Raw genomic sequence first — 22377 nt, forward strand, 5'->3', positions numbered from 1 at the left:
ATAGACTATGCTGCTCACGAGACTGTAATGAATGTGCATGACCGATTCATGGGTGCATATGAAAGTTATTAATTAAAACTTAAAAAAGTATTTCTCAGATTTCACTTTGAGAAATATAAAAAATTTTGTCTCTCAAAATATAAAATAAAACTAAGAATACAACAAAATAATACAAATAAAATACATATAAATAATCACAATATAAAAAAAAACATTCTTGATGAATGAATTTTGGGTCAAAACCTTAAGATGAAAGCAATAAAACTATCTGTCATACAAAAATAAAAAAGTAATATACATCTGACACATTTATGGTTCTGAATAGTCTTTATTTTAAGTTTAATTTAATTATGCATATTTATTTAGTTATTTATTTATTGAATGATAGATTACAATATAAGGTATTAGTTTTATAAAATAAAAATTATTTACAATGATACTTTTTACCAAATAAATTAATATGAATTTTTAAGGTATTATAACTGTTCTTTACATTAATATTTTATATAATAAATATATTAACATAACCTTCCAGTATGCAACTGATAAATTATTGCAGTAAAATCATATATTCTTTCCGTAGGCCTAAAACTGCTTTAATGTATACTTTATAAAGAAAAGGAACGTAATGTTTTTCGAATAAACAACTCCATAAATATCCAATTTCAAAATCGAGAATAGCAAATTCAGAAATTTCTTGAATAACACTAACAGGTTTTAGGGAAATTAAAATTTTAACATCCATAATTCCTTCTCCCATCTTCATTAAATTCAGCAAATAAGATTTTAAGAGAACTGCATTGAGGATAAATAAAATAAATAACTCTTCTCTGTAAAATGAACTAATTGTTATTAGTCACCTATTTTGTTCCTGTTGGTAATCTGAAGAAAGATATTACAAATGATATATAAGAGCACTTTTAAAAATTCATCATTAATGTCATTTTATGGATCTAACCATATTGTAAAAATCTAACTCACTCCACACCTTTAAAAATAATTTTTTTTACTGTACACACTTTTAAAACAGTCAAAATTGATATTTCAATGTCTAATAATTAGATAATTTCCTTGTATTTACCTGTTTGAATTCCATTAGTTCTATTTGTAAGTTTTCAACCTGCCTCAGAAGAGCATTGATAGTTTGGCTAGACTTGTCTTTGTTAGCAGTAACTTTATTTCTGATATTTTTAGCTCTATTAGCATACTTTAAGGTACTCAGTGTTTCAACAAAATCTCGGTCAGATGGTGACACACAAGCAATCATCAGCGTCCGACTGAAATTAATAAACTATGTGAACAGCTGTATCATAAAATTTAAAACATTAACTACAACAAAGTAAAATAAAAAATTTATAAAAACAATATATAAAAAAAAAATATTTAAATAACAGCATTTACTATACACATAAAGAAAATTTTACATTTGTGAGTTTACTAATGATTTTTGACATTAAATTCTATTTTTACTATGATGAAGTCTGATTAATGCAAAATAATAATAATAACCAACTGGGATTTCGGCTATCACATGCAAGACAACTTTAAAAGATTTTCCTTAAAAACGACTTTATCATTTCTAACATTATTGGTAAGTATATGGGAAGATGGAGTAATACCGGGTAGCTAAGTTTCAAAGGCCTATTGGAGGTAAATTGTTTGACCTAGAAACTGCCTGATTCAACCAACATATTCATTTTTTAGTTGTATAAAACATATCATTCTTGAAAAATTATATATTTACTATTTTTTTTTTAAATTTTTTTTCTCAAAAAAAAAAAAATATCCCACATGTAGGGTAAAACCAGTTACACGTGTTAACTCTATGGGAATATTAGAACTTCAGTCAAAAAGAAGCAAACATTTATATTTATGGCCATTTGAGAAAATTGTGCATGTAATTTACACATGATGTAGTCAAGGCCGTACTCAAAGGAGAAGGGAAAGAGAGAGACAATTCTACTGGGTAGAGGGATGGCTAAAGGAATGACAAAAGTTTCTTACAAAAGTATTTATTAATGTTTTTTCTTTTCTTTTTTTTCAAAAAAAAAAAAAAAAAAAAAAAAAAAAAAAAAAACTGCAGAATATTTCTTTATATCTATATAAAAACTACAATTTTCTATAAAGGATCTTCAAAAACTCTACAAAACATGAAAATAAGGCTTTTTTGTACTTTGAGGATGGGACCTGCAATAAGTTTTGCCTAGGAACCCGTAAAACCTTTGTTCAGCCTTGGATGTAATTATCTTCTTCCTCTGCAGCACAGCCATTCTCATGGGCTTAAAATATACATCAGACAGCCTAGGTCAAACGAGAACGTTGAACCAGATACGTTTTATACCAGATAACCCTGTTTTGTTACACGAGAAGAGGTTATCGAAATAAAACTGAACAATGCTACTTAATGGGGTAAATCCTTATTGTTTGTTAGGGTATGAATCTTTAGTAAAGTCATAAAACTTTAGACAAAAAAACCTTTTCATAAATGTATTATAATAGCTTAATAAGGATAGCTTAAAAATATGAGAAAATTAGGGAATTGACACAGTAAAACAAACTTTATATAGACGCAGTATGAATAAACCAACAACAGCACACAAATATGGTTGGTCCTTCTTTTTGGCTAGTCAAGTGTAATTCAGAGTTTGTCTGCTAGAAAACATAACTAATTTTGCCAAAATCAGGGTACCCACTTTTAGCCCACTCTTCCCTATATACAGTCACAAAGTGATTATCAGTTGAAAACTAGACATTACTCTTGAAAAGAAAATGAAAAGAAAAAAGTGTAAGAAAATAAAGTATAAAAAAAAGAATAAGAAAATAACAAAAACCTTCACTCTATTGCAGGATAGGAAACAGAACTTAGCTAATATAAAACATTTTATCTATTATGTAATAAAGTATTTTCTACATCTAAGTCACTTTACATTGAAATAAAAATTAATTGAAAGCATATAATTCAAGAATAAACATTCAATCGGGAAAAATGGTTAACAAATGAATATTTAAGAGATTTTAAAAAGTTCAATAAAGCTTTAAATGTTTTCAAATGTTACCTGTTTCCACCAAGAGAATCTTGCAATAACCTTGTTAATTTAGAATCTCTATATGGTATGTGAGTTGCCCTTTTAGATTTATCACCAAGTGCAGATATCACATTTCCAAGAGCAAGCTAAAAGAAATTAAAATATGAAAATTTACAATAAAACCTACGCCAAGAGTTTTTTCAAAAATCAATGATAACTTACCAGTCCAGAATTTATACAAATGCTCTCTTTTTGTCGATCTCCCGTTGCCCCAGTACGTTTCAATCTTTCAGAGCCAGCCAAATCAACAAAATGGAACTTTGCAGTTAGAGTTTCTAGCTCATTCAAGGATTCATTATGTTTGTGTAAAGTTGAATTGCAAGTATCACCGCCAACAGATATCTAAAAGTATTTTCAGAGAATTATCAATTATATGAACAGTATCTTAGAATTTATTACACTGTAGTAGTAAAAATATTAACTCCTTCAGTGCTAGCAAAAAGGAGAAAGAAGTACTTCTCCAGATCTGCACTCCAAGACTATATATACCAATGCGAGTTGTAATATCAGAGTACAAACAGAGATCAAGTCTGTGTGATCTGGGGCTGCTGATGTTAGAATGGCTAGTTTCATATATTATACTGAGGGCTTACAAAGGAGACTGACCAGAACAGGTAAATGTGTTCACAGTTTGGAAGAGGTTAATAAAACAAGCAGGATTACTGGTTTTGAACAATACATATGGCATTTACTACCCAAAACCAATTATTCTTTCTAGAAATAAGTAGACATTCTCAAAATAGTTCTTATAATAAAACCATTAGTATCCGCATTTTCTAAACTTTCAGCTGCTGACTTTACTACATCAAAAAACTAGTTCTTCTCATGTTATTAAATGAAAAAATAGTGCATTGCAGAAAGATAAGATTAGAAATTTATCCAGGGACTCAACACATGGAGTGGGCAAGAAAATTCTAATTGAATTACTTACATACGCTCTTCACACCGTTTTGCACAAAAGGCATCCAGCCACTTTTCCATGTTCTCTGGTCTTTGGTTTGCAATCTCTTCCTCTAATCCTTTAAATTTTGTTCTTTTAAAATCCAAGCCATCTCGCATCAATCAAAAAAGGAGTTTATATTATGTTATTAAATATTTTTTGGGGGACCACAGGGGTCATTATATCAAGAAATGACTAAACCCAAAATTTAGAATCTTGTCTAAAAATTCTAAAATAAATAACGTTTCTGTAAAAACTAAAAAAAAAACTTTCTAAATAAAATCTTCAAGAAGATGAATAACTATAACAAGGATTTTATTAGTATCGTAATTTTACAGAGATACGAGAAGCCTTTTATGATATGTGCGGCGAAACTAATAGGGCGGTCTATCCGTTGGCCTTTTTTTTCCACTACTACTTGAGCTTGAAAATAATATTTTAATGAATTGATTCTGCAAAATTTCCCTATAACTCTTCACATTTTTATCTTTTGCAATGATTTATTTTTATAATTTATGATCAATAATAAGTTAAAGAATTAACAATGCAGGAGAAAAACAGTTTGCAAGAATGCAACAATAGCGGAACAGACGCTCTCCTTTTCAAGCAACAAATTTTGGTTGATAAATTTCCCTCCCAAAGTCACCCCGCGAATAATCTCTAGCAATTCCCTTTTCTCCTGCTGCAGGTGTCAAAGAAAGAAAAGTGACAGAAAAATATGCCAAAAAATTCATTCCCAACAACAAACAAGTGAGGTTGATATGCTTAAATGTAATCTTAATGCTTAAATATAAATGCTTAATTAAATCTTGAAGGTCAAGTTTATCCCCACTTTCAGCTGAAGCTAAACTTCATCATTTTACTTGTAATTTTATCGCAAATTTCAAAGACTCGGAAATATACGATTTCAAAATTTAGAGATGTTTGAGCAAAATAATTCAACATGATGAGAACCTGGATAAAAGAGGAATGCGTGAACTACTTTTTTTATTTATTCTATATTTAATGTTTATTTTAACAAATTTTAGTTGTTTAATCAATCATTTGATTTATTTATAACTGTGATACTATAAATTAATTATAAAAGAAATTATGAGTTTGCGACCATTTTATGTTTAAATTTTGTGCAAAACGAGATTATTTGTTTATTTTTTATATCTATGTATTATTTCAAAACTATTTTAAAGATTTTAGCTGTATCATTTGATAGGTTAAAATTTTAGAAATTAAAAACTTAGTAAAAAGAAAGGGATGCGTTCATGATTGTTTTGTGTAGTACAGTTTTGCACAAAACAAGATTTATTTTATTCAATTATTATTAATATTTTTGTGAATTATTGTAAGGATTTTTACCTTTTTAATCATTTGATTTTATAATATTTAGATCTTTCAAACCAAATTCCGATAAAGCAAGGTGATGCGATCGGGATTTTTCTATATGGTACAATTTTACATCTAGTAAGATTCTTATTATCAATTTATTATATTTTGATAGCTTATTCTTATTACATTTAGGTTCTTGTAAACTTTGTTTTCATAAAATTAGATTATTTTAAATTGGTATTCATTAATGTAATGTGTTTGCGATAGCGTTGCATTTGAATTGCGCATAATTGTACACAGCACAATTTTGCATACATTTGAAAAGTTATGATGAAAATTATCGAAATACATAATTTCTGATCTTAAGTAAGATTGCATATATTAATTTATCGTATACTTAATAATTATTTCAATGATTTTTAAATGTTTAGTCATTAATTTTGCATTGAACTTGTTATTTGAAAGAGATGTGTTTGCAATTGTTCAGGCAGTATAATTTCGTGGGAGATCACATTTTGTAAGCCGCACCATCAAATATGATGGTGTGGCCTTTATGATGAAAAAATTTTCACTCTTTATCAAATTTTACAAGTGCAGCGTATAAACCAGGGTGGCTATTCCCTGCGAAATTACTGTAAATAGTTTTCTCACTTTCTAACAAATTTTATAACCAGAGTCTTAGTTCCAGCTTTAACCAAACTTAAAGTTGATGGATTTCCTACAATAAAAAACTGTTTTTTGTACGGTTAAAAACATGTACGAAACAAGGAAACTTCTTTACAATTTTGCTCAGAATGCATATCACTTGAAGGATTAATATTGTATCTAAGTATAGGATAAACCTACTTATAACTAAGAAAATTAGTTATACTATAAAATTATCATTAGTTACACTATAAAATTAGTTACTAAGAAAATTAGTAATGTAGAACGCCAACGATTACAACAACTATATATTATACTACTACAACTATATTTTACAACACCAATTTTACTTTGAAATAATAAATTCAACTTACCCTGCCAGATTTAGTCATTCTCTGTTGTTTAATGTGAAGAGTAAATATAGCATGTGACCTGGAAGACTGAGTGTTCATGCCTGTACTTGCAGTTGTTCTGGATAATGAACCAATTTTTAGACAATGTAGAGCCTGAAATAGTTAAAATAGTTAGTGTAGGGGAAGTCCTGGTTTATTTGTATTTCTACCAATTCACATAAATAATGAAAGACTAAAAATTATCTAACTCTAAATATTTATTGAAAAGGACAAAACACATAAAAATAAAACAAGGATAAAAAAAAATACAAGAATTTGGAAGAAGGGGGTTTTGGGCTCGAATTAAACATCCGTACTTTACGGCGGTTCCTGGCAGACTGTCTTAGTTCACCGCCAGAGGCGCTGTAGTGGGGGGGGGAGAGGAGAGCTTGTTACATTAGCCTGAATAGTAACTAAAATAAAATACCTCATAAAGACTCATATTTATTATAACAGTTAAAACTAGAAACTAAAGTTTCTTTAATAATAAATATTTTAACAAACTTTTCAGTTAATGCTAAGAAAAATTTTATTCTGAATGATCTCTTGATATTTAGTGATCACAATTTTCATGTTAGAGCTTAAATAAATTTAGTCAAATCTCAGATACATTTTAGTTTGAATTTATAAACAAAAACAATTGGAAATTTCTATTTTAACCATGGGTATTTTAATTTTTTCTCACTAAAATTTAAAATTTTTTTAAATAAAATATAATCAATTATACATTGTCAATTGAAAATAAATTGATAGGTTTATTAGCTCCCACCCTGATTATTTAATGTCTGTTTACAGAGGATTAAAATTGCAAGATTATTTGACCTAAACCACCTTTTTCATTTTTAAATTTTTTCAAGCAGGTGCATAAATAACACTAATAATTTATTACATTCTCTAAGCAGTGACTCTGTTTATGCTCCCTATTGCATCAAATGCACTAAAAATCATTGATGGGATGCAAAATTAAAGTTATGACATGATCTGGGAAACATATTGTTCTTCTCAGAAAAAAACTAACATAGCACTAACAATACAGGTGAATCTATAATACAGTTGAATCTTTTAGATTCTAATATACAAAAATTTTAACAACTACAAAAATCTTAAAAATTTACACAAAGTAAAATGAAGTTGAAATTAAATTTTTGTATACTTTTCTGTCATTGCAATTGAAAGGAATCAAATGAATAAAGTGTAATATTTAATATCATATAATGATGTGATGTTTTTCAACTCATTCTAAAAAATAACTTTACACTTAAATGTAAGAAATAAACACACCAATACTTTTATAACCATTATTATTTTTAATTTCAAATCCCAAAAAGAGTTTTGGTACAAATGCTTTCTGAAATATCTATTAAACTTTTTTTTTTTTTATTTTTTAAAAAGAAAAACTCTCACTCAGAAACTTTTAAATTAACCAATATCAGGATAAAACAAAAAGTTTAAAAAAAAAATTATTATTTTGGATTTTTACATATACAAATAAAAAACCTTTTAAATAATTGTTAATATTGTTTCTGATTAAACAGTATCAGTCGGATAACATAAAAATAGCATGTTATTAAAAACATATAACAATAAATGACAACACAAAGCATGAACACATATTTTGTAATAATTATATATATAAATTTATCAAATAAAAATGATTAATGGAAATATAAACAAAACAATTTAATGTTTGCAAAAGCTTATGTTCTGAAAAACTTTGGGTCCTGAATTGGTAAGGGTCCTTAATTCAACTGAATTGGTAAGTTAAAAAATTGGTATGAATTTATAAACTAACTCACCTCTTGTACATTTGTAACACACTGAGCAATTACACCATGGGTATAAATTTTGCCATCAGCATCTTCGTGTATACGAACATGAGTTCTTTTCGTCTAAAGGAATAAAAATATTCACATTTTATGACTCATAATATAATATTATTTAAAATATAATATGATTTTTAATTAAATCAATAACAGAAAGTCATATATTTAATTATTAAAACATGAGAATAGAGGGAATTTAAATACTCTAAAATACTAAATAAATATATAAGATTAATTATAAAAAAAAATTTCCAATATATTGCCACACATATAACAAAAAATGACTTATTTCTGAATATATGCATGTGCACTCAATTTGATCAAAATAATAGTTTGGAATAATTAATGACATAATACATTTTTTCCCTCTAATGATCAAAGTCTCTAGTGAGCAGACTATTAAAGTAACAGATTTCTCATCCAAAAAGTAATTTAATAAATTTAAAAAAATATTATTCAAACATTCATTTTTTTACACATTTATTTCCTTTACTGTCCATCTATTTACCATTGGAATCTATTACTTTTCCTCACAGAGCCCCTAGAATTTCATAATCAATACAAGTTACAAGTAATTCTTAAGATAGTGCTAGTGTTACCGAATTTCTAATTGATTTTGCATCTAGTTTTCAATAATGATTAATGATTTGAACCAATGATTTCAACACTATTACATTTCAAATAAGGAAATGTTAATTTTAAGTGGAGTGTAAACAAAGTTATAAATAATACAGAAAATGTTATGCATATGACCATTTCAATTCATTTCCTTAATATTTACACACCACTCCTTGATCCTAAAATTATGTTTCTAACATGTGAAGACATAAGCTCTTAAATAAGAGTTTAAGAGTAAGTAAAAATACTCTTTAAAAATTATTTGGTGGAATTTGTGAGAATTGACTACGACTCAAAGTTCAATTATAAAATTTACTGGTTCTACAGTCAAACTGATATTATGAATATCATAAAAAACTACAGAATAGGATGGTTAGGGCAATTATTTAGACAAAATGAAACATACTCAATTAAATGACAAGTTCACAAATTCTGTGTCAGCTAATAATATTAGAGGTCAACCACTTAGGTGACTTGAGGTTATAACATAAAATCCCTCAATAAGGCCCAATTCAAAGTGTGCTGCATCACTGATGAAATATAATGAGTTATAATACTGCAAATAATGAGAAAGTTAAACCCCTAATATCTAAATCTTTATGCAAACATTAAGATTAACAGCTTAGTATTGCTTGACTTTGAAAGAACACAACCAACTATTTAGAAACAACAGCAAAAAAATCAGAAACACTTGATGATACATGGAATGACAAATAAGTATGATGTATTCCCTTAAGCAGAAAGTGATATAAGCTGAATCATAAGTTGCAGAATAATTACGTTATCGCCCTTGCAGAATGATTATGTCCTTGCAACAACAATTTTATACATTGTGAATAATTGTTTTTTATTTCATTATGTAAATATCGAAACATAATTTGATACTTAACTATAATTTGTTATTTAAATATAATTTGGTATTTAAATATCTTTCAATTTTATTTCTCGGTCTTCAGAGTCTCGGTGCTGCCATCTAGTGTGACAGAACTAGACGTCCAAATTAACATGGCCAACGGTATCTCACCCATTGTGGTGGTCCTGAAAGAGTGGATACCACTTCTGGAGAACGCACTAGGTCTACTCATCGGGAAGACTGATTGTGCAGCTCAAAGGAAATAAAAAAATTTATTTTGCAAAATAAAATTATTTCTCCTTTTAAAAAAATGGTAATAGTTAAACCAGTGAGAGTTGTTTATTTTTGACAAAACCCACAAAACATTTGTAATTCTGTCCCTGGAGAATGTTTAGCTCGATAATGATCCAGCACAAATTAAATTGCTTTTAAATTTTTTTCATTTTAAATTTAAATGAATGAAATTATTCTGTAAAATAAATTTTTTGGATAATAAGCTACATTTATTAAGTATGGAAAATAAAACTAAAAGAAAAATTAATTCATGTTTCAAAGAAAATTTTGAAATTTATTTTAATTTACAGTTAGTGTTTTCATCTTTTTTGATTTGTAACAGCACCATCATCAACACTTAGTACTTTTGAATAATTTTTTTTAATAAAGAAGCACCTCAAATGCTGCCACATCTTTATTTAATGATTAACTGAAATTTGTCAAGTTTTATTGGTGTTTGAATTAACTCATGAAATAAGAAATAAAAGATACAAAAATTAGTTTTAAAAAAATACTTCACTAAAAAATAAAATTAATGATAATAATTAACAAATTGAAACAAATCAAACAGATCAGAATACGTACTTTATTATCTAATTCTCTAGCAGTATCTAATAGATCAATAACTTCTTCATTGTACAGCTAAAAAATGTTTTAAAAGATTTGAAAATTATTTTTATTTCTTAAACAAATACATCAAATATTAATATAGATTATTTTTCTCATTACTGAGAAAAATAATTTATATTTATACACTGAATAGTTAATATTAAGAGAAATATAATTAACATTACTAAATTCATAAATCAGATCCAGATTTTATCTACACCACTACCTTATACTGGTTTTTTGCCCACTCTTCTCTTAATGAAGAATTTGATTTGCTGATATATAAGAAAGAAAACAATATATAGTATTTTCTGTGAATGAGTCGGCTGGAGTATACGTCAATTTTGAGCTTCAAAATACAATAGAGCAAATTTCAATACTAAGAACGTTTTGAGAACAAACATTTATCTGCTAATTTGTTTCAGTAGAGTGTTGAATTATTAAGCTTTTATACATTTTAACAAACTTCTTTCTAAAATGTCCATTTTTTACAGAGATTCATTTGTTTGACAATGGAAAAATATTATAATAAAGTTAATAATTAATAGTAAAATATTAGAATGAAAAATATAGATTACAAAAGAAAAAATAAAATAATTTACCTTAAGTACATTAATTGCTCTAATTATAAATTATTACTTAGATATTTCAAGACACTTATAAGTAAGGCAAACTGAAAGATTAAATTTATAAAAATATAAAATAAAAATAAAAAATAATTATGTACAAGAAATGTTAAGTGATGTGCATATACAGTAGTTAATGCTAAAGTTTAAGAATTGATGTTTCTGAAGTTTTTTACATTAATAACATTTTAATGTGGATAAAATAATGTGATATTTTCCAAAACTTGATAACAAAAAAAAATTACACAGATAAGAGTAAAATAACAATTCCTAGAAAAAAAAATTACAAAAAAATTGTATAAAAAATTATATTAAAAAAAATGACTGAATATTTTTATTGAAAAAATATATGGTATATATTTGGGAGAAAAAATTATCTTTAATGAAAAGTTGTCGTTTTATACTAACTTCCATAAACTGTGCATGAACATTGAATTCAGGTGGTGTGCATCCTTTTTCTTTTTCCTTTTCTTGTATATCACTGATTGTCTTAAATAAGTGCTCAACAGCTCGCGGAATAATGCCTCTTTCATCGAGATTAAAGCTGTTGTCAAAACCAGTACCCATAGTATATGTTTTTCCAGATCCTGTCTGTTAGAAAGAAATTATTAAAAAAAATTCAAATAAAAAAAAATCAAAGTTACTAAAAGTACAAATTTAACACAAAGTTTAGTTATTATTTATATCAGTATAATAATCTATATATATTTATATCAATATAATATTTATATCAATATATATAATCAATATCAAGAAAATATAACATTAAAATACAATTTCACAATGTGCTTCCATTCAAAATGTCTCAATTCATTACTTAGTAATTTTAAAAAATAACCCAGAAGCATTTTTTGAATTATTATCATATTTTAAAACTAAAATTAAATAAATAAATTTACACAGATTTCACTCATGTACGGACTAAGATGAAAATAAAAACTTTCTGCAAACAAAACTCTTAATTAAAATACCTTCTACAAGCGATTTATTGACATGTGTAGTAAATTTCAGCCATTTCGTCACGATCTATTTTTGATGAAATTTATTCGAAAATCACTAAGTTTTTAATTGCTTTAAAACTCTATATTGATTATTGTACATATCAACATATATTTCTTTAAATTTAGCAGCTTTTTGATGTTATAAACCTAGTTGACTTACTCTATTTCATGTCTTACTTGGCTTTCCTTGTGCATCTAAAACCTAAATCATTCAAAAACATTTCAATGCAAGCATTTAATAAATATTTTTGTAGAAATCACTGCTGTCTGTTCAATTGTCTGTGTCTGAAAGTCAAATACAATTTTGAAGGCTTAATCCTTTTTTTTTTTTAGTTTTGAGTAATGCTATAAGAATTTTTGTGATAATGTCAAATTTTTCGAGCGTTGGTATATATTATGCATATCTGTTTATGTGACATAAAAAAATACAATTATGAGACAGTTACAATTTTTTTTTTAATTAATATCATTTTATTAATAAAATATACAGTTATTATAATTTTATGTCAGAACATTTTGATAATATTTTAATGATAACATAATGAACGATAATCTCAATTTGAAAATTAATCTAAAACTATGCTTAAATAAGATTAAAACTTAAAAATACAAAGTTAGGGCATGATAAAAATAAATAAATTATAAGTCCTAATTTTACTCATTAAACTTTATTATGTGTGTACTTCTGTTTAAATATTTACATACCCAACCAGGCATGAAAAGATAAAAAATATAAGTTCAATTGAAATATTTTGCGTATCAGGCAATATAACTTTTGAACCATCAAGCATTATACAGTAGAACTCTGGTTTTATGTTGTCTATTTCGAGCATTATCCCGCTTCCTACATCATTTTCTGGTGTACTGTTAAAGGAAATTTTCATAAAAATTGTCTATAGTGATTATGTATAGGAGATTTTACATTACCCTTTTTTTTAGAAAATCCTGCATCTTACGTTTTTCTAACAAATCAAGTTTATGCATTATTTTCGCATAAACTTTTTCTTTCTTTTTTATTTTATTTTTCTAACGAGACTTGTTTATTAGCTGTTTGCAGCTTTTCTGGCACACTTTCTATTCTATCTTATCTTTTTGTCTGTGAGAGGGGAGATCCCCCATTAGTCATCAAAATCAGAAGGGATGAGGAGTGGACAGTGGTTAAAGAAAGTATTGGAGCTTAAATTTTAAAATTAGAGAGTGGAAATTTTTCCAGCAAACTTTAACCTTTGAATCTTGAAATTATCCAATCTCAAAACTCAGTGGCGCGGCAGCCCATAGAGGGCCAAGGCCTACTGTGCCCATCTCAGTTTTCTTGACCTTGGGCTCTGGGGTGCAGGAGCAGATGTTCCGGTCAGGTGGTCAGCCGAACGCGGAACCCCCAGTGTTTAGTTCCCAAGCATGCTTGGTACTCATTTATCGACCCACTGAAGGGATGAAAGGCTGAGTCAACCTTGCCCGGCCCGAGGATCGAACCTGGGACCTGTGGCACGACAGCGCGAAGCGCTACCGAAATTATCCAATCATTTATAGCATTTATTCAATCATTTATAAAATTTTACACTAAACAGCTAGTAAGGTAATCATTTCTTTTTCTTGATTCAGCTGATCTGCAAGATGCTTCTAAAGCAAAAATAAATATTCTCGGAGAACTGATTTTGATTTTGACGGTATTGACTAAAATGCGTTAAAATTGGGTTAAATGCTTCTCAGTATGCAACAAGAAAATACGTCTTTCGGAATAAAATATCATGTTTGAAGATCTACTGAAATTGATGATGTGAATACAGACTGAAAATTTTTCAATTCTTTCGACATATAATTTAATGCCTGTTCCTGATGACAGTGATGAAAACAAAGAAGATGAGCAAAAAATATCACCGGATGTACCCATACTTGATCAAGTGTTTAAAAGCATAAAAACTCTTGTTTTGCAAACAATAGTAAATATTGAGGGGGATATATCTAAAAATAGGTTAAGATTACACATAATAGATTACATAAAATAGGTAAACATTACACATTTTTCTAGTCGTTCATTGCGTAAGAGTTTTCGAGTAGTTCATCTCGCTTCATACGTTCAGGTCCTGGGGCAAAAACTTCCTTTGGGGCCCTCTCTGCTTCACTAATTCAGTAATGAAGAACCAAACTTTATGAAGGTATATAAATTTAGGGATGTAAAAAAATACAGGCTTTTCATTGGCCAAATTTGTTCATCGTAATTGCGAAAATTTAGCTGAATTCCACCCTAAAAAGCCATGGATTTACAAAATATAGATTTCTTGTGTTCATATGATAGATTAATGAAGAAGCTAACATAAAGCTTATGAATTTTACACTGTACTGATATTTTGTTTAAAAAAGTACAATAAAGAATTAAACATAAAATAAATTCTTTATTGGATTTGGAGGCTCCCCCTAATATGGGGGCTTGGGGCAACTGCCCCACATGCCCCTGCCATAGTCAGGCTCTGCATGCATCTTTTAACATAAAATCAGGATTCCACTGTATAACGATGATTAGAAACTATGTACTCTATAATGAGCCCGATAGCAGAAACCTCCCAGTATTATTTTACACTTTTTCAGCTTCTGCAACCATTTTATTCTGAGTTGAAAACAACACAAGTTTCAATATTTTCATCTACTGATGCATACACATCAAACATGAAGGTTGAAGAATTTTTTCCAGAATGTTTGAAAATCCTATTTTCTGCTTCATCATTAACATCAAGAGTAATTGTTTTTTTACAATATAACTTCCCTTCTTTTCTTTTTTTTAAATGGCAGTAGAATTATTGAACGATAAACTTGGAAATCTGCTAGTTACAAAACCGGTCAAAATTAGTATTATTAACACAAGAAGAACAGCATTTGTTATGGAATCATTAAAACAAGATGATACATTCGAGAAAACGAAAGATGGGGGACAATAAATCGAGACTGGTCAGCAGTAATCAATAATAGAATGCTGAAAACACTTACCTGTCCGTATGCCAAAACTGTAGCATTGTAACCATCAAAACAGCTAATAAAAAAAAGAATAGTAATAATTTAAGTCATCGGAAAATAATAGTATACAGTTTAATATGAAACAGTCATTATGTTTCTTTATTAATTATACAATTTGTACTTTAAATTCAAATAAATATTTTTCTAAAACATAAATTTCAAAAAGATATCTAAATGTTCATGAGCTGTTTGAAAAATTTATAAAACTAAAGTATCAGGTTTGGAATGAATACTTAAATTCCAACATTTGAGAAACTATTCTTTATTTCAAGGAATTTTTTTTTTTTTTAAACAATACACTTTCTCAGATAATTTTTGGTATATTTATAATATTCATTTGACGATAATTTTAGTTGATATTCATATAATGTGCTTAGCTGAATAAACTCTCTTTTTGACAATTTTTAAAATTTCAACCACCTGTGTTTTTACTATTTTGCAATGATTATGAAACAAAATACACAGAGTTCCAATTTTTATTTCGGTAGATTTCTTATTTCAAATTATAGGTCTTCCAAATCATTTTCAAATATAAAGTTTTTTAAAGGTAAACCGAATTTTGTTTCAGTAATTAAAACTCCTTTGGTTGACCACAAGCTAAGAACCATTTTTCAACTAATGCACTATTTTGAACAAAACAAAGAACTTTAGAATTTAGAATAAAGCTCATGCTGACATCCGATATCTGGAAGTCACTTAATATTAGTTACGGGATACTGAAAATTAGAGTTAAGAATTACATAGAAAGTTTTCACAAAATATACAATACAATTATAAATTCATACAATTAAGAATTTAAAATTAACTTTAAGAAATTATTTGCAATGAGAAACACAAAGAAAGCTAAAAAGTAACTTTAACTCCTTGAATATATTCCATGCTTAGAAAAACTCTAATTTTTAAGAGAAGAATATATGTGAATTTGTTTGCCAAAAAATACTTATTTAATTATGTAATGAAATCAAAATAAATATAAAAAAAGAACTGCCACGACAGATTTCTGCCTTGACTTTCTGAAAAGCTTTTATTAAACTGTTGGTGTCGTAAACATTTTGGTGTTTTATTCATTTGAGTTTATTTTTTATTTACTCAAAAATATTTTTTTGGCTGTTAATTCTAATGAGAACTTGGTGCTAGAGGAAATAGCGTTACAAATTCTGTAGTAAAATAATTACTTGGGAAAAGGTAAAAATGCCAAGAAATTTACTTTGCTAACTGTAAAAATCATTAAAATAAAAATCATAGCCAATATTTACAAAAACACTCATGTAATTGTTTACCAACCTCTAATCTCAGACAAAACAATACAAACATGATAAGAAAAGCCTTATGTTTACCCGTCAACAAGTTCCTTGACAACAGAGTCAAATATTTCATCTTGTGGTGTTGGCATGTCATATACATGATCAAAGGTATAGGACTTATCATTTCCAATCCAAATTTGAGGCTCATGTGGAATAGTTTTCGTGCAAACATGACACAAATCTAAAATATCCCGAGATATTTGTGGACGTATTCTAAACAAATAATTAAAATTAGTCTAAAGAGAAATAAATAAATAAAAAGAAAACAACATGTGAGTTAAGTTTTGAAGTTTTCTAGATTTCAAGGGAAATACTATTTATATAAAATTATAGAATAATTCCAAAAAAAAATTTTTAAAAATTCCTAATTTTTTTAGTTTTATCAGTTTGATTTTATTACTATTTGCTCATATAAATAACTTTAACAAAATTTTTAATTTCTATTGCAATATTGAAGTTATATAAAAAAAATTATTTAAGAGAGTATTTTAAATACTCTTTGAGGATACAATTGTAAATTTAATCCAGATGTATTTTTAAAGCAAAATTAAAGTTTTTTTTTCAAGGTTTGCAGTATTGATTAAAAGCATTTAGTTTGAAAATCTTTAAAATTTTAGAAATTGTTGAAACCTAAGAGTTTAATTTGTAGGTGTATAATTATGTCTGTATGTCACAATATAATACAATCACATATAGTGAGTTGGAATGATAATGATTTTGTATTGATGCATAAGACTCTTAATTTCTCATGCTTTTAAAATTTTATTGGTTTTTTCCTCCCGCTAATATTATTCTTAAATATTTTTTACAGGCACATTGTCTTAGATGTGTGCATTATTTTCTTAAATTGTTCTTCTGGATAATCAAGGGAACTCAGGCAAATTTTTCCTTCAAATTAAGTATGAACCCTATACAGTTGTTTTAATTTCTTAAGAAATTCATTAAATTTATTTTTCTTCCTATTCATTACCTTTTAATTTACACTTATTTAAAAATGATATATAACTTGAAAATTAACAAGGTTGGGAAAAAACAGGGGTTTTTTTTTCAAATAAAAAAATAAAACCAAAAACCAGTGAATTTTTCTTTTTGTTTAAATCATTTTTCTTTAGGTTAAAGCCAGTTTTTTTTTTATTTACTTAACACGAAACGTTAAAAAATATTTTAAGCCTCAAATTTAAAGTAATTAAACAACTAAAAAACATTTCATAGATATCTATTAGTAATGATCTATTTTATTTTAAGCACTTTTACGAGACCTTAGGATTTCATTTTAAATTTGCTCATTTCAATTTATCTTTCCTTCATATGTATTTCTATAGGTATTCTTCATAACCTTAATAAAACTGCAGATTTATGCTTATTTAAAGTAATACAAATTGCCATTAGCAATTAAACTCCAAATTATAAAAAATTTGAAAATACTTCTTTTTTTCATTTGACTATATTCAAACTAAAAAAAAATTACACATATAAAAAATTTACCTATTAAAAAGATTTTAGTTTGAAAAAGTCAGTTCCTTAAAAAAAAAAATAATAATAATAATTTAGTTTTAAAAAGCCAACCCTTGAAATTAATATTACATTAAAACAGATTGCAATTATAAATCATTTTTAAATTAAAAAAACTATTTAATATTTCCTTTTGAAAAACAGTTTCTTTCATTTTTTCCCTCAGTATTGAAGGTAACATGTTTCTGTTAAATCTGAATAAACTACAATTAAAACTTTTAAAAAAACAAAAGTGATATAGTGACTATTGCAAATAAAAACCAATGAATTTTAAAATCTGCCTTTTTTTAACGAAATATAACAAAAATGTACAAAATCGAAGCATGTTGAAAATCAACCTTTAATAAATCTGTGACCTTTTAGGGGAAAACATTGCTTTCTTGCGTGAAAGATTATTAGCAGGTAGAGTCTGCCACCCACGAACAAAAATAAAAATAATAATAAAGTTAAAATAGTGAACTGAAATTACCAACAAAAAAAAACAACCTTTAAACATACATGTAGGCATAGTCACAAACTATTTTTCCCCCTAAGTATTCGGAGGAGAAGTTTAAAACAATGCAATATCTGACATAATGTAAAAGGGGGGGGGGGGGAATCTATATTTTTGAAATAGCTTGAAAGAAAAAACAAGTTTAAATTGAAATCTAAAAATAGAAACACAACCATTTTTATTTGAAATCTAAATATCCCCAAAACAAAAATTATTACAAAATACATTAAATATTTTTCGTTAATACCATGAAACTGAACTAACTCAATTAAAATAAAATTTCACAAAATTCAATGACCTAAATATTAATATTAGTCAAAACAATTCAACTTACTAACTGCCTCCTACTTATTTATTTTTTAACATGCAAAGTAACTAATTGTTAAGTTGTGATACTAATTACATAAAATTTAAATAATTAGCTGATTATAAAATTAATTTTGCTTCTTCATTCTGCTTCGCAATACTTTTCATAAATTTAAATATTACCGTAAATATGAAGAAAACAATTATTAATTACAAATCAATGCACATAATCTATGTATTAAGGGGAGAAGAAAAAAAAAACATTAAAGAGGAAAATCAAATAAAGCGATTTATGCCTGAATGAAAAACTTTACAATCTAAAGAGTTGAAATTAATATAAAATTTATAATTTTGAATAAGAAAGTATTTTCGGTTAAGACAAAGCCGCCTACATAAAAAAAATTGTTACAGTATTCCTACTACCTTTTATGGAGCAGATTAATAACTGTTTTAAAGAAATTAATTTTAAGTTAAATGCATAAAAGAACTGATTTCAATTACCTAACCACTACTTTGACAGCTGTGTCATCTATCATTTTTTATAGTGAGGTACGAAACAGAACATTTCTTGCACAGGTGGGATATTTAAATTTAAGGCACTCATCAGAACAAAAATAAAATAAATTTGTATACATTTGACAACAGCACGAGTTGAGCAGTATTTTTGCTGAGATAGTTTCGTTTTGAAATAAAACAATCTGAAGATATTAAATTTGTGCTTATAGCCTCTAAACATAGGCTTTAAATAAAGGCTTTAACTAAGGTCTTATTTTTACTAAAAACAATTGTGCGTTTTCGTTTTCATCACGTTCAAACATAGAAGTGATTTCTTGGAAAGTTCTTACTTTAGGTGCTTCTTAATTATTGTTTTCGCAATATACGATTCATCACTCCCGATCGTCTCCCAGAGAATAAAAATTAGTGAGCTATTTGAGGGGCTAAGAATTGCGTGAATTACTGGCATTCGCGATCGCAGCACTCGGATAGGTCATAATCGTCTCACTGTCTTGATTCTCGCCACTTCTGCTTCCTCAGTTGTATAGATTGTCTACTAAAAACTCCTCCCTCCGCAAAGTCTGAGGCGTTCTTTTGCTATGAAAACAGGAATGGCGCATTTTACGGAGGGTAGCTTCACTTGTAGGACTAACACAATAGGCCGAAGAGATTCCCCTTCTCTCGCTGACCCAAATCGAAACTACTCCGAAACAATTATCCTGCACCCCTACTTGAAATTGTCATAGCATCGTTACCTCACAGGTCCTGACAAGTGTGTGGAGAAGTTCTTATTTTAGACAAACTATATGGGAATGTAGTATGATATTTTCGCATACAAGTGTCAAAAATATTTTTTCAAATTTCCACGGCGCTTTCGGTAAGAATTTATGTTTAATGCAGCTTCGAGTTTAATAAAATTTTATAGCATGAAAATTTTTAATCTACTGGAAAATCAAAACAGAAATTAACGTTCTTCTTTCTCCTATGACTGTCAACACGCTAACGGGAAAAACGTGCTAAGTGCTGCAATAAAGAGTTCTGCTCTGAGCCACATGTATCCCATTTTGATCGCCATTGGTCCTTCTTTAACAACTTTTCGCAATTACGAACGTCGTCCCGCATTGGACTGATCGTTTAGACACGGTTCCCAGCAGATCACGAAATATAGATTTTTGTGTGTTCACGCGATAGATTAAGGAAGAAGATAACATAAAGCACATGAATTTTACACTGTACTGATATTTTGTTTAAAAAAAAATTCAATACAGAATTAAACATAAAATAAACTATTTATTGGATTCGGAGGCCCCCTCCAATGTGAGGACTTGAGGCAACAGCCCCATATGCCCTTGCCTTAATCAGGCTCTGCATGTATCTATTAACATAAAATCAGGGTTCCGCTGTATAAAGATGATTAGAAACTATGTACTCTATAATGAGCCCCATATCAGAAACCTCCCAGCATTATTTTACACTTTTTCAGCTTTTGCAACCATTTCATTCTGAGCTGAAAACAACACAAGTTTCCACATTCTCATCTACCTTATTTAACAACTTTTCGCAATTACGAACGTCATCCTGCAGTGGACTGATCGTTAAGACACGGTTCCCAGCAGATCATCAAAGTATTCCACACACAGCTTTTGTGTTTATTAATTGTGATCACTATTTGTCGTTTGGTACCAGGGTACCAGACCGGGTAGCTGTTTGACAGCTGACGAAGACAGTCAGTCTCAAACCGCCATCACACGTCTCCGCTGTGGACACATGAAATCACTGAGGCACTCTGGAGGAGAAAAGTGTTTTGCCCTCTGTACCAAGTGCTATTCGGCCCAGGCATCCCCATAACATCTACTGGACTGCCTCGGTCTTTTAAAACAAGACCATATAGAAAGACCCTTACTTGTTTTAAACTTTTTGAAGGTGAACAAACTCATGGACCTTGTCTAGCTAGGCTAGAAATGGGGATTTGAAAGAAGACTATTTGTCGCAATGACAATTCCTCGAGGGCACAATTAACAGCAGGTACAACTTGTAGTTGTTGTTAATTTACGTCGCACTAGAGCTGCACAATGGGCTATTGGCGACGGTCTGGGAAACATCACTGAGGATGATCCGAAGACATGCCATCGCAATTTTGATCCTCTGCGGAGGGGATGGCACCCCCGCTTCGGCAGCCCGACGACCTGCGCGCGAAGTCGAGCACTTTACGGTTGCACAGTTTAGCGAGGACCAATACCGCACACTGACCGCAACCAGTGATGCTTGACTTCGGTGATCTGCTGGGAACCGTGTCTTAACGATCAGTCCACTGCGGGACAACTTGTAGTAGGAATAATTCATATTGAGTATATTTTTTGAAATTTTGATGATGTTGTAGTTCATTTGCGTTACACTGGAGCTGCACAATGGGCTATTGGCGACTGTCTGGGAAACATCACTGAGGATGATCCGAAGACATGCCATCACAATTTTGAACCTCTGCATAGGGGGTGACACCTTCGCTTCGGTAGCCCGACGACATGCAAGCGAAGTCGAGCACTTTACTGTAGAAAAGTTTAACGAGGACCAATACCGCACACCATCGGTCCTTACGCAGACTGATCCAAGTGGTCACCCACTCGCACACTGACCGCAGCCAGCGATACAAATTGTGGAACTGCCCAGTCAGCGACATTATCTCCCATTTGTCCTGGTGTTTCATCCCCTTTAAAGCAAAATTATATAACTAATTTTATTGAAGAAAATATTTTTTTCTTATTTTGTTTTGATGCACTCTACATTTTATTTCAGTGAAGGAATTCAAAATCCGGTGTGTAATCTGGACCGCAGCCAGTGTGTGATGCTTGACTTCGGTGTTCCACTGGGAAGTCAAGCATCTACATTCTTTACGATCAGTCCACTGCGGACACAAGTTGTGAGAAAGTTCTATCCGAATAACGTAAAAATTTTAACCGTTAATCGAAATTAGTATTTTAATGAATTAAAAGTCGTATTAGTCGTAGATTGATTCTAATGTGCATCAAAATGTGAGTTGTCTGCAAACAACCAAATACTAACAGTGATAAA

At 28.8% G+C, this 22377-nt stretch overlaps 1 protein-coding gene across 1 annotated transcript in view; it reads right to left on the minus strand.

The window, feature by feature from the left end:
* LOC107453803 (kinesin-like protein KIF21A) overlaps window positions 1-19493 on the minus strand; it is a 62271-nt gene extending 42778 nt beyond the window's left edge. Inside the window, exons 1-10 of the mRNA XM_016070760.4 lie at window positions 19315-19493; window positions 16536-16715; window positions 15172-15214; window positions 11597-11779; window positions 10539-10595; window positions 8183-8275; window positions 6369-6500; window positions 3249-3428; window positions 3057-3172; window positions 1082-1277 (exon numbers count right to left, since the gene is read on the minus strand). Of these exons, the coding sequence (XP_015926246.2) occupies window positions 1082-1277; window positions 3057-3172; window positions 3249-3428; window positions 6369-6500; window positions 8183-8275; window positions 10539-10595; window positions 11597-11779; window positions 15172-15214; window positions 16536-16715; window positions 19315-19349 (1215 nt within the window). The 5' untranslated portion in view covers window positions 19350-19493. The remainder of the gene's footprint in view (window positions 1-1081; window positions 1278-3056; window positions 3173-3248; window positions 3429-6368; window positions 6501-8182; window positions 8276-10538; window positions 10596-11596; window positions 11780-15171; window positions 15215-16535; window positions 16716-19314) is intronic.
* Window positions 19494-22377: the final 2884 nt, after the last annotated feature.

Source organism: Parasteatoda tepidariorum, chromosome 7, assembly GCF_982258835.1.
Source record: "Parasteatoda tepidariorum strain Cologne lab strain chromosome 7, Ptep-v5.0, whole genome shotgun sequence".
NCBI classification, from domain to species: Eukaryota; Metazoa; Arthropoda; class Arachnida; order Araneae; family Theridiidae; genus Parasteatoda; species Parasteatoda tepidariorum.